We start from the raw sequence: 16,085 nt of genomic DNA, 5'->3' as shown, positions 1-16,085 counted from the left end.
AAATGTTTGTCTCATGGAACTTTACATAGGAAGTGAGGGATGATGTAAGGGACATTATTTTTGAAGATATTTTTCCTCATTCAGAGATTGCTGTGATGAATTTCATAAGGTTTATTTTATAAGCTTTGATAAATAAAAATTTAAACGGAATTTAGTGAAGGAAATTCTATGAAGGGATATTCAAGTATGTACATAGGTTGTCAAAATTTAGCCAGAGACAGAAACTTTTAAAAATTGGAGTGGCCAGTTAGCTCAGTTGGTTAGAGCGCAGTGCTGTGAACAACAAGGTTGCCGGTTCGATCCCCACATAGGCCAGTGTGAGCTGTGCCCTCCATAACTAGATTGAAACAACTACTTGACTTGCAACTGATGGGTCCTGGAAAAATACACTTAAATAAATAAAAGTTCAAAAAAAATTAAAAAATAAATTTAGCGGTGAGTGGATTGTATATGTCATTATGGATCTCATCTCTTAGCTGGGCTATTACAATAGAAGCTGAATAGTTGATAGACACCTGGATCATTGATGTTCTCTGCTGGTAAGAAAATTTGTCATCATTATTTCAAAAACTACCTGAACATTCTGGTCTGATATGAAATACACAGAGGTTTGGCATTTATTTTTATAATATTATTAATCTTAAATTCTGTTACATGCTAGGATTGCAGTAAATACCATATGAAGTATATTCACTCTTCAGTGAAATTACCATGTTATTAGGGAAATTACCTGTTGAATTTGTAGCCTTCACCTTTTAATGGGCTATTAGTGTTTTAGGGAAGTCTCAGATCATTGCTCTCTCCGTGTCTATTCTTTATTAAGTGTGTACTATCATTCCAAATCAGAAATAAGAGATCGTATTATTTTTATATATTCTAGGTCTTTTAAGAAACTTTGGTACATCTGAAAAATTACAAAGTGTGATTTTCAGATTGATAGCTCTGGTCAGTGTGATATCCAGGTCTAATCTATAGAAAGCAAAAAACTAAAGATTTGTAAATTCTAGAGTACTTTATAAGTGCGTGCTGGGTAATCACTTCTGAGACAGGCAGGATAGCAAAGACTTCAAAGAGAAATGCGGCAGTTTTCTAACCTGATTCAGATAACAGTGACAGAATGACCACTTGACAGGAGGATGACCAAACATTTTTAGCCCCTTTTGCTTTTTCTTTTGTAGAGATGTGTGAGGAAAAGTGGGAATATACATGGCGATTATTAGGGAGTAAATTTAGTAAAAAACAAAATAGTGAAAGTTATTATTTTATTATTGAAATGAAGAAAATGCTATTAGCTCTTTGTTTATATATCAGGTTTTATTATATTATCTATAAAAGTATTTTTAATTATGCTGTTAAATTTATTGATGATAATTTAATGATTAAAAGAAGTATTTTTTTAAGAAACACATTTATTTTTTAAATATCGAACTCTTAGACATGCTCTTACTATTAAAGTAAGTTTATAGTGAATTAATTAATTAATTGGGAAGTGTTATATTGTTCTTCTACATAATTCATACCTCCCCTTGCAGTTTAGATAACTGGATAAAACTTTCCCAAATATTGACACTTAGTTATAATTTTTTAAATGTATATTTGGTTAATGAATTGAACATACTGATTTAATTAGTGAAATCAACATATAATTTAAATTACTACTATGAAAATTAGCTTCAGTCTCCTTTAATTTTATGAAAAATGCTAACATTGATCTTTATCCTAATTCTTTCATGATAGAGATACTAATTAACAAAGCAATATCCAGTATCTATATTTAATGGTTAAAGAATTCATAGATTTGCATTCCAGACTTGGCTGATTTTGCATTATTTATTATTGCCCTAGCCATATTAATAGTGATAATCCCAAAGTTTCTTTTAGTTTTCATATTCTATAAAATATAATAAAACTAAACTATAAGAATAATCTGTCAGAATGTTTTCTGGTAGGAATTGGCTTGTCTTAATGTTTGACTTCTGTTTTCTGGCTTTAGGAAGAGCTTGCAGAGTAATCTTTTCTCTTTCTTTTTATAGAAATTATGATCCACTCATAACACAACCCAAGAAATATGCCAAATCCAAGTATGACTTTGTGGCAAGGAACAACAGTGAGCTCTCAGTTCTTAAGGATGATATTTTAGAGGTAATAGAATTTTACCTTTATATACTCTTAATAAAGTGGATTTATTATATTCCTCTTTTGGTATATATTTGAGCCTCCCTCAAAGAAAGGTTGAGGTCAAAAAATTATTGTTCAATATTATTTTATTTAACCAATGATACAGCATATTATAGATATCTATATTTAGGAGGGGATGCTGCTTTATCTCCTTTTTGTTAGTTAGTTTGTTTGGGTTTTTTGGGAGCAGTGAGTTAGATTTCTTGGCTTTGTGCTCTTCCTTCATGGGATTTGTTCATTTTAGAATTAAGGCTGTTTATCAATTCAGTTGTGGATACACCATAAGATGTATTTTTAAATTTTTATTAAATGTATCAGGGTGACATTGTTTTGTACAATTATATAGGTTTGAAGTGTACATTTCTATAAAACATCATTGTGTGCTCACCACCAAGTTGAACACAAAATGGGATCACCATTATATTTGATCCCCTTTTCCCTGTTTTGTCACCTCCCTTTCCCCCTTACCCTCTGATAACCACTAATACTAAACTGTTGTATGTGTCTATGAGGTTTCGTTTCTTCCTTTGTCTTGGTCATTTTTTTTTTTTTTTTTTAAGATTCTATTGGTGAAGGGGAATAGGACTTTATTGGGGAACAGTGTATACCACCAGGACTTTTTTCCAAGTCAAGTTTTTGTCCTTTCAATCTTAGTTGTGGAGGGTACCGTCCAGCCCCAAGTTGTTGTCCTTTTAGTCCTTTCTGTCCTGGCAGCTCAGCTCCAGGTCCAGTTGCCGTTGCTAGTTGCAGGGGGCGCACCCCACCATTCCCCCGTGGGAGTCGAACTGGCAACCTTGTGGTTGAGAGGACACACTCCAACCGACTGAGCCATCCGGGAGGCAGCTCAGCTCAAGGGGCCATGTTCAATCTTAGTTGCAGAGGGCGCTGCCCACCATCCCTTGTGGGACTCGAGGAATTGAACTGGCAACCTTGTGGTTGAGAGCCCACTGGCCCATGTGGGAATCGAACCAGCAGCCTTCGGAGTTATGAGCACGGAGCTCCAACCGCCTGAGCCACTGGCTGTCCCTGTCATGGTCATTTTTGCTTTCAGTTTTATATCCCACATATGAGTTAAGTCATATGGTTCTCGACTTTTTCTGTCTGACTTATTTCGCTTAGCATGAAAATCTCAAGATCCATCTACATTGTCACAAATGCACTATTTCATCTTTTCTTGTGGCTGAGGCGTATTCCATTGTGTATAGATACCACATCTTCTTTATCCAATCATCTATCAAAGGACACTTCAGTGGTTTCCATGTCTAGGCCACCGTGAATAATACTGCAGTGAACACAGGGGTACATATGTCTTTGCAGATAAATGTTTTCAGATTTTTTTTTTTGGTAGAGACCCAGAAGAGGGATTGCTGTGTTGTATGGTATTTCTATTCTAAATTTTTTGAGGAACCTCCATACTGTTTTCAATAGTGGCTCTACCAATTTACATTCCCACCAGCAGTATATGAGGGTTCCTTTTTCTCCACAGCCTCTCCAACACTTATTACTTGTCTTTTTGATGATAGTTATTCTAACAGGTGTGAGTTGGTATCTCATTGTGGTTTTGATTTGCATTTCCCTAATAGCTAGTGAAGTTGCGCGTTTTTTTTCCCCGTATGTCTGTTGGCCATTTGTATGTCTTCTTGGGAGAAGTGTCTCTTTAGGTTCTCTGCCACATTTTAATTGGATCGTTTGTTTTTTTGTTGTTGAGTTGTACGAGTGCTTTATATTTTTTGGATATTAGCCCCTTATTGGTGGTGTTGTTTGCAAATATCATCTCCCATTTGGTTGGTTGCCTCTTTGTTTTGTTGATGGTTTCTTTTGCTGAGCAGAAGTTTTTTATATAGTCCCATTCATTTATTTTTTATTTTACTTCCCTTGCTTTTGTGGTCAAATTCATAATATCCTCTCTGAACCCAAGGTCCATATAGTACCTATGCTTTCTTCTATGCAATTTAATGTTTCAGGTCTTATATTTAGTTCTTTGATCCATTTTGAGTAAATTTTGGTATATGGTGACATATAGCAGTCTAGTTTCATTCTTTTGTACATGGCTTTCCAATTTTCCTCGCACCATTTATTGAAGAGGCGGTTTTTTTCCATTGTATGTGTTTGGCTCTTTTGTGAAAAATTGTCTGCCCATGTATATGTGGGTTTATTTCTGGGTTCTCAATCGTATTCCATTGGTCTGGGTCCCTGTTTTACTGCCAATACCATGCTGTTTTGATTATTGTAATAGGAGAAAACATTTCCTTCTTCATATCCTAGTACCCTGGCACAAATGTCCCCAGCAGTGAATGAACTAATGGTTGTGAGAATAACCTACCATGACTCCCAAATCTCTTTTCTTAGTTTATAACTGAGTATTCATCTTCTTTAATGTATGATGTGGGATAATTATAGTAGTTTTTGTAAAAAAAAAAAAAAAAAAAAGTTTCATACTTTTCCTTTCTATTCCAAGAATGGAGACAATACATAGTCATCTTGGTTATCTATAAGTACTTCAGATATATTGCAAGTAAACATTCTTGAGAGGTAATACAGGCCATGGGTACTGTGGATTCATACCTGTTTTATACTAATAATTGTAATACTTAGTGTAATTCCTGGGAATCATTCATCCTACAATATGTTGATGCTCAGTCAACTTAATAGAAGTAAAAATAGTTTCCTGGTCTAGGAACAAAAATTGAATTCCTTCATAGATTGGTTTTTGTATAGAAATGACGCCTTTATTTTCTTGCGTAATGACAGATCCTTGATGATAGGAAGCAATGGTGGAAAGTTCGAAACGCAAGTGGAGACTCTGGATTTGTGCCAAATAATATTTTGGATATTGTGAGACCTACAGAATCTGGCTTAGGGCGTGCTGATCCACCGTACACGCATACCATACAGGTAATTATGATTTTTGAGCAAAATTCAACATTTTTAAATTTTCAAATTCATCACTCTTAAATAGGATTTAGATACCTTTTGTGTATTAATCATTTTGAGAATTGTTTTACAATTTATTCAGGTTTTTCCTAGGGTAGTTCGGAGGCAATGGTGAGGGACATAGGGAAGAATTATACATGTGTTTTATGGTTTACTTCTTTAGGAAATGGCTCAAAATGTTTACCAGTAAATGACTGTTTCTCTGCATGCTATTTTTTTCCACCCTACAATATTTCTGACATTTTGAGAAATCACATTTCTGCCTATTCGCTCTTAGCTCTCCTATTCAGTGGCTTCCTCTAGTTAGATGATGGCACTGAGTAGCTGAAATATATAGCAGTTCATCTTCACTGGCCTTAGCCCTCACTCTCTTAAATTTTCTGCCACTGACCAACCTGGAACTTACCTCACCTTACCCTCACATCTAGATATTTATTGATTTGGACTATAATATTTTTCCTCTCTTGACTTTAAGATTAAAGTGTACTTATGATATAGGTGACATGGGTCAGACTCTCTCTTCTTGATCATTGAAAAATTCTTGAGTCCTTTGCCGTATTTCCAGGATTTCAGTGATCCTGGTTATCTCATTCACCCTAACATCTGGATTCTCTTGCTATTAAAGCATTGAGATGTTTGGTCTGTGACAGGACTTCTAGAGTTAGATCTGCCAACAGAGACAGAATAGATGGACTATGCTGTGTATAGACTCTGAAACTGTGGTGCCTTCTTTCTCATGTCCCCAGGAAGAATTCTCTTAATTTTCAGAATGTTGAGCAAAAGATCACGTCTGACCAAATATTATAATAATGTCATTAATTTGAATAGAAGATACATAGAATATGCAGAGAAATCATTTTTTTTTCATGCCTAGGTTTAGTAAAATATGTTGCCCAAACCTAGAATTGTGGTCGTGTGGTGCCATCACCATTCATTTAGGTACTTCTGGCTCCTCATGGGATTGAAGCCTCCTACAGGTCCTGCAGTTATCCAGAGTGACTTTGGGCTTTATTAGAATCCAAGAATCAAGCAAACGTTTAAAACAAAGAACTAGTGTACAATTTATATATCTTCATAATTTAAAATGATAGCAATGGAAATTCTGTTTGCTGTGCTTGTGTTTGGCTGGCCTGATGTGCATATATATTATGTACTTATTTTATGTTCATCATTTGTCATTAGCTGTTGATGCCAAAGAAGGAGTTTGAGTTATTCAAGGTATGGTCTACTCCACTTCCCATGGATTTTTGAAGTGAATTTTCTAACTTAGTTTTAATACCTTTTTCTTTCCTAAGTTCTTACTTTTCTGATTTTGATATGTGGTTACCTGACATAATATAGGATTCTGTCTGGTTTATGAATGCTAATTCTTCATGTTCTTTGCTATAGAGGTTTTTGACTGAATACCATAAACAGTGTTAAAGAGTGTATGCTTGAAACATATGCTGAAAAGAGTGATAGAGTGTATCCCCTTTTGAGCTCTCTCAGGACTGCTTTTAATATTTAACTCATGATAAACTATAAGAGAGACTATTCACAAAGGATATCCCTCTGTGAGCAGAAGACAAGAGTTTATATTTTAGGTGTTAGAAACAACTATCCACGTTTGGTTTTATATATTTGTGGGCCTGGTTGCTAGGAATGAGCAAACTGATAAAAAAAAGTACCTAAAACTTGTAAATAATGTAAATTCTAAGTATTTCCTCACTCCTGAGATTTCCTACAGAGTTTAACCTCTCCTACTTTTTCCTGTTCACTGTTCAGTCTTGACTTTTTCTTCACTTCTGATTCCTGCCTTGAGGTCTAGATGACTTTTCTGTTTCAAAGTTGCTTCTGTTTAAAAGCAAACCAAAACTATAAATACATATCATAGGAAGAGAGTACTTTTTGAGAACATAAACTCTATCCCTTATTTCTTGAACAGAGCCTCACCTTATAGTTATGTCAACTTTGGTACAACCAAGAAGTGTTTTAAGTACTCACAAGTTTCAGGAGTTTGTTTTGCTACTCTATGTAAATAGAAACTTGTGGGCATTGCCTGTTTGGGCTGTTTCTTTTTAAACTTTTTAACACTGTATGACTGTCTTCTGAAAATTTTTAGATGCAACTCTGAATGCAGTGATGTATGTGGAAATGAGTGCAGAAGCTCTCTGTGTGTGTGTGTGTGTGTGTGTGTGTGTGCGCGCGCGCACATGTGTGTAGGTTGAGGGCCCTGCTTTTAACAGGTATTAAAAGCAATCGATTTTTTTTTAGTACTTCCTGAAAATTTTGGGCTGAGCCCAACAAAACCACCAAAATCTTATGAAATTTTAATAAGCAAGCTTCACAATCTGCCCTCTGCTATCTGGCATAAATACTACTCTAAAAGGATTCTCAAAGCCTTTCTCTCGCTTGCGCGCGCACACACACGTGCACACACACACGTGTACACTCACACACACACATACATATATACATAATGATTAGATAAAGATGGAAAAACAGCATCCTTGCAAATAAATGTCAATTATTTTATATCTCTACAACAGTGTTACCAGATATTTTTATGTAAAATATCTAACAAAATTCCTGCAGTTTCTTTCAGAATGACAATAATGGTACCACCATATTTATGTAGACTCCAGTGATCCTAACACCCTGACCTTATAGAACTCCAGTGGATCACAAACATAGCAAAAGCACTTCTATGTCGTATTCATCTTCTCATTCATTCACTTGACAAATATTGATTAAGTGCCAGGCATCTTGCACTGATAAACAGGGAAGACAGAAAGCCTGGCACTGAGCAGAACCTCCATGAAAGCCTGCTGTCCAGAACCCAGTCTGTGAGCCACCTGCCCTAGCTTTGCTCCTGCCTTTGCACTGGTGTTTTAGGAGCAGTGGCCCTCACTCTCCTCAGAAATGGCCTTTCACATTTTCCCTGTCTCTTCCTTTCAATGATACCAGAATTTTGAAGAAATTTAAAGCAACTTCTTACAAAACCATTTTATTTCCCTGTTCTGTATTGCACAAAGATACCTAATGATTCACTGCTTAAGGTTCCTTCCCATTCACAGAGAGCAATGATATTACATCCAAGGTCGATAATGCCAGTGATCAGTGCTCCGGTTGTGTGCCAGGCATGGTTTAAGCACGTTACAAATACTGATTCATTTATTTCCCACCACAACCTTGTGAAGTAGGCACGTTTCATTTCTGAGGAAACTAAGGTAAAGAGAAGTAACTTGCCCACAACTACCCAGCTGCCTGAGGAAAGCTCAGAAGTTCCATGTTCTGATGTACTCAGCTAGCTTAGAAAAGATTGTCATCTCACTTTGTATGAGCATATAGTTTTTCCCTGTGTGAATGCTTAAAGGGACTTTTTCTTAGACTAGCTTTCCTATGCGCTGTGCTTTGATAAAAGTTGATCTGATCAGTCACCATCCTTGAAATTGGACTTCTGCCTTATGCATCTACTTGTTGGATTTCAATTCTTTTAATTTTTTTACAATTCAGGAAAATAATGTAAATTATATCATTCACTTAGAGTGTAGACATTTTGTGAACGGTGGGAATAAGGGAATTAGATGTAAAGTATTTCCATGTAGCATCTATAAGTCACCCAGTGTTTTAAAAATGCACACAGTTGTGACTCTTCTTACCCTTACGTTTCCTGTAAGGAAGAAGTGTATGTAAATAATGGCAGCTCCTGGGGGAAGGACACAAAAGCAGCCTTTGCGTATTGTTCACACTTTAGGCTAGAAATTATCTTCTGATGGCAGGGATGCTAGTACCTGGCACCAGTAGTGAATAAGTGTTCAATTGCCACCTGATGTCCCTGAGAGTCCAGGCTATTTAATATCCTCAACTTTGGAGTGATTTTTAACAGTTTTGTAAAGACAGCCGTTTCCACCTAATGTGTTTCCCCCATGGCTTTAGCAAAATTTTAAAAAGAAAAGGTGGGGGAGGTAATAAAGAATTTGTGAAAGATATAGAACATAAAATAAAAAGATTGAATAAAACTACAAGGAAAAGCAAGTAAATGCTTAGGAGAGATTATGGAAAAATGAAGATAAATGACATTTAATAAAAATTTTGTTGTAGAGTATTGTAGGGCTTTGTAGTAATTTAGGTGGGCAACAGATGGATATCCAGGGTGTTTTCTCCCCACCTGGAATCTACTTGCCGCATAAAGTTTCCCATATTTCTTTTGACTTGATTCCCAGACCTCTAGCTCTGTGACTGTTCAGCTGCTGGAATCATCCTTTTGCTCGTATAGATTCTCATGCTGTATCCCAAGAACAGAGACCAACCTTCCCCCTCTGTTATTTCTGATACACTCAAGGGCTTGACTAAAGGAGCCTTGTGTTTATTATTAATTATTAAGTCTATGTGCTTACTATTATTACTATAGGTATTCTGACTCTACCAAGATACAAATAATTATAAATGTCTGGGCAGTGTGGTCCTGTGAATTCAATAGAAGTTTTCCTGCCTTCTCTGTGTCTTAGCAAGAGGTTTTATGATAGTGTGGGAAAAGCCCCAGTCTAGGTCCTCGTACGTGAGGAATTCTAGTCCTGGTTCTGCCACTCACTAGCTGTGTGACCTTAAAGAAAGTATTTTATTTTTCCGTGCTCCAATTTGCTCAGCTGTAAAATGGAAGTGGTCAAGTCCCATGATCTCCACAATCCAGTCTGGATGTAAAATTGTGTTATTTTCTGTATATATGTAGAAACAGCCCTAAATTAAAAGTGGGAATATTTTCTACAGGTAACTACTAAACCACTAGCTCTACTAATTGCTCCCATGTTATGAATGCTCTTTTTCAAACTCAGTCCAGACATTCAGATACTGCTGGACAGTGAGTGACCATTTTAGTAAAGATGTCTTTGTATTCATTCCAGCAGACCAACTTCCTGATAATACTCAGTTATTTAAAAAATGTTTAAATTATCTCAGAACACTCTACTCATCTATTCATTAGAGGTACGGTTGTTAGAAAGGATGTTTACTTTTTATTCTGCCACACATGTTGACATTTTCCCAAATAAATCCCCACTTTCTCACTCTCTCTGTCTCTATACATGTACATATAAATTACTGCCCAACGCGCACGTGTGCAAAATTATAAAATTTTCTGTTTAGATTGCTTACAAGTTTAAAACTAATGTTCACTAAAACACACCATGATGTATATTTCATTTCGTAAACTCAGCTTTAAAAAAGAATTAATCTTACATTTAATGTACTCTAGTATATTCATTATAAGCTATAAGAATAAGATGAACCTATATCTTACTATTTTAAAAACACAGTACTCTAATACACAAATAGTTACTGAAATACTCTCTTCTGTTTACAGTTGTGTGAGTCTATATAATTAGTTTTCCATGGCTAAATAAGAGTGATGGAAATTAATTATATATTTACAAGCTCTTTCACTGGTTGATTTGTGGGCAGGTAATTTTACTGTCAAAAACTAATTTGCTCACATTTTCTGATATTTGATGTGAATTATAATTGATATTATTTTAGTTCCATCTCCTGTGTTAATTTTCTCATTTGATGTGATTTGCTCCATTTTCCTAATAGCAATTACTTGGCGAGCTGTCAGAGGTAACCCACATTTGTTCCCTCATGACACTTCTTTTTAATATAATTTTTTGGATTCAATCTCTGGACTTAACACCCTCCAAATGTTCCAACTGTGCCTAGTTTTCACCACAGAGTTCCAAAGGGACCAAATTTAGAAAAAAAAAAATGTGTAGGTTAAAGTTTTAAGAACAGTTCAATTTTAATGGCTTTGTTGAGTTTGCTTGCATAATTTCCCCTTGAAGCAATGTCTTGCATGAATCAGGAGCTTATCTCTAAATAACTTTCTTTAATCCTGGAGAATTTCTACTCAGCTTTAGTGGCTAATGAAAAGTGACTCATGCCTATTTAATTATCAATAGAAAAGTAAATTTTCCATGGGGTCTAGTAATTCTGACTTCTTTCAGAGAAAAAGGACAGATTTGGTTTTAAACAGAACTTTCAGTGTATTTGTGGGAGATAAAAGGCAAGAGATAGGAAGTGACGGTTACAGTACAAAAATAGGTCCACACAAAGGTGAGCAGTCATCCCCATTTGTTCACAGCGGAGGGGTTTGTAGGGACGTGGTCCTTTCAGTGCTAATGCTAGAAGAGTCCTGGGCAAACTGTGAAGGGTTGGTCAAGGTTTCTGTTTTCGGCTTTGAAGCTTTAGTACCTTTGGTTCAAGAGAAGAGAGGGCAGGGTGCATTTCTGCTATTCAAAACTTTCCATAAGCTGAGGGTACATTGGAATCTCCACCTCCAACCAAAATTAGCCAAGCGACAGAAATACTGAAGGGAAGAGCAGTAAATTGGATGTTAGGTAAAGGGGAGAGGAGAAGATAGGGAGGGACATAGAAAAGTGAGTTCAAGAGGCAATACTGATCCTGTTTCCTCCACACCAAGAATGATAAATCAGTCTCCGAAGGAAAGCTGACTTGGTTGCCATTTCAGAAGAGGGTGGCCATTCTAGGGGCTGGAAGCATGAGACAGGAAGAGAGGATTAAGAAAAGGGGAAAATATGCAAGTAAATAACATTTATGGCATAATTCATAAACATTTTTCATATAGTCTCTCCATACTTTAATGAAACATTCATATATAACATTTAAGTCTATTGTTAGGTGATACTGATAAAGTTGCATCATGTAGCAATGACAGGAATGAAACGAGGCACGGAAGATCTGCTGAGCCTCTCTTCAGGCTTCATTGTGACAGTAATACACAATGTATTCATTTTTTCACAGTATTATTTGATGGATAGCAAAACACTAGCTGTTCTTGTTTTTATGAAAGCAGAAAATGTGAATCATATCATGGAATGCACAACTGATAGCATTTTTCATTTGTTTAAGCTTTAAAAACAGCAATTTAAACTTTGGCACTTCTGAAATCCTAATGTGAGAATTCACAAACCCTTCATGCAATTATGTACAAAGGACAGTCCTATGAAGGGAACACTGCATATATTTTAATCAGATGACTTTGGTGTGTGCTAAGTAGTACATTTTGGTGATGTTTGCTTTATTTTGATTTCTTTAAATATTTTATTGGCCCAAATATAGGAACATTGTTTTGTGGGGAATAATAATAATAAAAATAAATAAATAAATAAATAACTCTTTTATTTAATATATGAGAAATGTTTCTAGGTCTTGAATGCTGAGGGGGTCAGCAATTTCAGTTTCTCTCTCATCTAATTCCATGGCTCTCTTGCTCCACGAAACGCAACCTCCTATTCCTTTCCTGCCTGCCTGCCTGCCTCCCTCGTTCCCCCTTCCACCTCCCTCCTTCCACTATCTACCAACATTATAAACACTTCTCTGAGTTCTGCTTTCATCCTTATTTTATACCCTTCCCACCTTCTCCACCCACTGACGGGTGAGTGGTAGCATTTAAAGAGACAACAGAAAAGAAGCAGGACTCCTTCCCACGCTGGTTTCCACAGGTGTAACTCATTTGCTGTGAAGGAGACTATGATGATGGTGTGTTGTTTTTTGAGTCATGATTTAATTTAAAAGTGATATGTGTGTGTGGTGTGTATTTTTATGTTTTTGATCTCTGTGGAAATTGGGGAGGCCTCTTTTAAAATCAATATTACCTTATATTTGGGCCAATTTAAAAATGAAAAGGAAATATTGTTCTAACCAAAGAACCAGATTACCAAAAGGCCTGCTGTTTTGCATTTTATATGCTAATCGTGAATGTTAGAATAATTAAAACTGTGCCAGTGCAGTATTGAAACTTTACCTAAATTAAAAGGCCATCGCTCTGTGTTTGATTATACCAAAAAAAAAAAAAAAAGTGCCTTTTGAGAATTTGGAACTTGTTATAATGCAGTCATCTATTAATTAAAATTATTTCATTTAAAGTTTTAACTATTGTGTGTAGTTAATAGGGACTATACATAAATACTGTTTTATAATAGGCTAACAACCATGATTTAAAAGTTAGTGAAAGTTAATATGTATTCTATTACATCCACCTTTTTTAATACAAATCCCCACATGGCCTTTTTTGTTTTGAATTAGACTACACCATTACCCTAACCACCATTCATCCCACAACATTCCTATTTTAACAAGGAAAATTTCTAATTTTAATTAATTAGCATTAAGATGATGGCACAAAGAGTTAAGACTTGAATAAATTAACATTTTAAAATTAGGTGTTTAAAGCATAATCCTTTTATCTACTGAAATATTTCCCCTCTTCTTAACAAATTAGAAACAGAATTAAACATTTTTGAATATAATATACATTTAAAAGAGTAAGTAATGTTTTATGCTGTTGATATTTAGACTTCCAGTACAATTAGAAGTTTTTATTATTGGAAATTATAAAATAATCAGAAATCTTTTGACCTACTCCGGTTGTGTCTGATTCCAAGTTCAAGTTTATTTTTTTTGACCTTTGTTACTATTATTAATACTACTATTTGCTATTGGTATATCCTTTTTACTCCTTAATTAATATTTTGATTTTGAACAAATATGTAGAGTATGGTTTTGATGTAGAGTGTGGTTTTATGATTTTGAGCAAAGGTGTAGAGATGATTTTTAATGATTATTACACCATATAGGATGGAAGATGTATATGTACACACACACATAAATTTGCTATGGATTTCAAGTAAGTTTATAAATAAATAGCCAAAAATGCTTTCGAAGTATAATTTATTTTCATAGGCTAAGTTTATATTTTTACAATTTCAAATTAATTGTTTATCTTTTTATAGAAGCAAAGGATGGAGCATGGTCCGAGACCAACCGACCCTCCCTCTGCTCCATCACCTCCTCCAACACCAGCTCCTGTCCCTGTCCCCCTCCCACCTTCTACTCCAGCACCTGTTCCTGTGTCAAAGGTCCCTGCAAATGTTACTCGCCAGAACAGCAGCTCCAGTGATGGTGGCAGTATTGTGCGAGATAGCCAGAGACACAAACAACTTCCTGTGGACCGTAAGTTTCTCGGGGAGGCAAAAGATACACAGTTCCTTCTGCAAATTAAAAGCACTGCTAAGTAAAATATTGTCTATTATTGGTTTTACTGTTATTAAATATTATTAAATATAAATAATAGCCCATGATACTTGATAGATTGCAAAGGTTTTTACCTAGTTTCTCATCCTCCAAGTAATTCTGAGAAACAGGAAGTTCTTTCTATTCTCTAATGTATGTATTTCTACACATATTCCAATATATTGTGGTGGTTGAAAGAAGATTCTGGAGCTAGACGTACTTTAGTATGTATAATGAAACATCACTACTGGCTATATGACCATCAACAATTTAATAATTCTCTCTATACTTCAATATCTAAAAAGTGGAGGGAAATAATACCTGCTTCATAGGATAATTGTGAGGATTCAATGAGATAATGCATATAAAGCATTTAGATCAGTTGTCTTCAGCCAGATTTTACCCACCTACTCCTAGGACATTTGGTATTATCTGGAGACATATTTTGATCACAGTTGGGTGGATGCTACTGCATCTAATAGGTGGAATACAGGTGTGTTTAGCAATGACCTACAATGAACAGGACACCCACCCTCCACCCCCAACAGAATTATCTGGTCCAAAAAGTCAATGGTGATGCTAATGATAGCAGCAAATAGTGACTGCCTGCTTATAATGTGTCATACTGGTCAAAATCAGTCAAGGCTTTTCAACCTCAGCTCCCTTGACATTTCTATATACAAGCACACTAGCTTAACAGAATCAACCTGCCCATAGCAGTTTCAACTTTACCCACCAAATTCAGATTGCATGTGATTTAGACTTCAACTTCATTTTTTCATAAATTTAAATTTGATTTCTCATATGAATGATTTCTATTAAAACCAGATTTAAATAAATGGGGAAAAAAACGACACTATGGCCAACTTTGGATTATTGTTGTTAGTACTTGGAACAGCAGAGTTATAATTTGAAAACTGAAAGTAATTCTAAGATACTATAATTTTTATTTTGTTTTACCTTATAGTGCATGACTGATCTATTTAATTTTCAAATTATGGAGTTTTTTTAATATTATAAAAAATTACTTTGCTTTACCTATACTTGGCATATAAAAATTCTTAGAAAACCAGAGTTGGGAAGATATTTCCTCAATATGATAAAAGTGTATAAAGAGTGTGGGTGTGAAAAGGATATATTTCATTCTCTCAATCTGGCCTCTCCTGGACTCAGTTCTGGGTTCTTTACTCAATAAACACACTTTGACTGTAGACGATCAATGTCTTTCCATTTCTTTCAATACTATCTCTGTTGATGAAAAAGAAATGATTCCAATATTTGTCTTCATATCAAATCTCATCTGACATCCAGATAAAGGTATTGAACTACTCAGATTTGATGCCTAAGATTCAAGTTCAAAACCAAATTATTGACTCTTTCACTCCCATTTTACCCTACTGTTTTTCTCATCTCAGTAAATCATAGCCACATCTATTCAGTTGTGGTCATTCTTGATAAATTACAAAATAAAAAAAGAAAACACTAAAACTATTACTATTTAATTGTTCTAGTAATTCTAGTTAAATGCATGAAGCTTAAGTCTACTTTTATACATTACTATTTCTCCCAAGGTGTAGCCGATTTAAAATCACCTCCTTATCTATTTCTTGACCTTATCAAAAAACTAATGGAAAAATGAAATTTTGGGAAAACAATGAACTCTTTATGTGCAGCAAAAGCAACTGTTTGTGTGTCTCTGTATGTATGAGAACGTGTAAGTGTGTATAAATATGCTACTAAATTTAAAAAACTGTGTATTTTTTTAAAGATGCTTATAATTTTTTCAAAGACACTAAAGACATAGTTTTGAGATGAGAAAGTTCTATGTTTTTTATTGATTTCCCTAAGGAAAAATTTCCTGTTAACAAATGACTGTTCTCTCTTCATTCTTACCACAAGTTTATAAC

General features: G+C 35.1%; 1 protein-coding gene across 1 annotated transcript in view; it reads left to right on the top strand.

The window, feature by feature from the left end:
* Window positions 1-16,085, top strand: part of EPS8 (epidermal growth factor receptor pathway substrate 8) — a 169,729-nt gene that overhangs the window by 145,387 nt on the left and 8,257 nt on the right. The window contains exons 18-20 of the mRNA XM_033118213.1: window positions 2,034-2,142; window positions 4,930-5,073; window positions 13,899-14,118. Of these exons, the coding sequence (XP_032974104.1) occupies window positions 2,034-2,142; window positions 4,930-5,073; window positions 13,899-14,118 (473 nt within the window). The remainder of the gene's footprint in view (window positions 1-2,033; window positions 2,143-4,929; window positions 5,074-13,898; window positions 14,119-16,085) is intronic.

The sequence above is a fragment of the Rhinolophus ferrumequinum genome, chromosome 10, assembly GCF_004115265.2.
Source record: "Rhinolophus ferrumequinum isolate MPI-CBG mRhiFer1 chromosome 10, mRhiFer1_v1.p, whole genome shotgun sequence".
Classification (NCBI taxonomy): domain Eukaryota; kingdom Metazoa; phylum Chordata; class Mammalia; order Chiroptera; family Rhinolophidae; genus Rhinolophus; species Rhinolophus ferrumequinum.
This window is presented reverse-complemented; position numbering and strand designations above follow the sequence as displayed.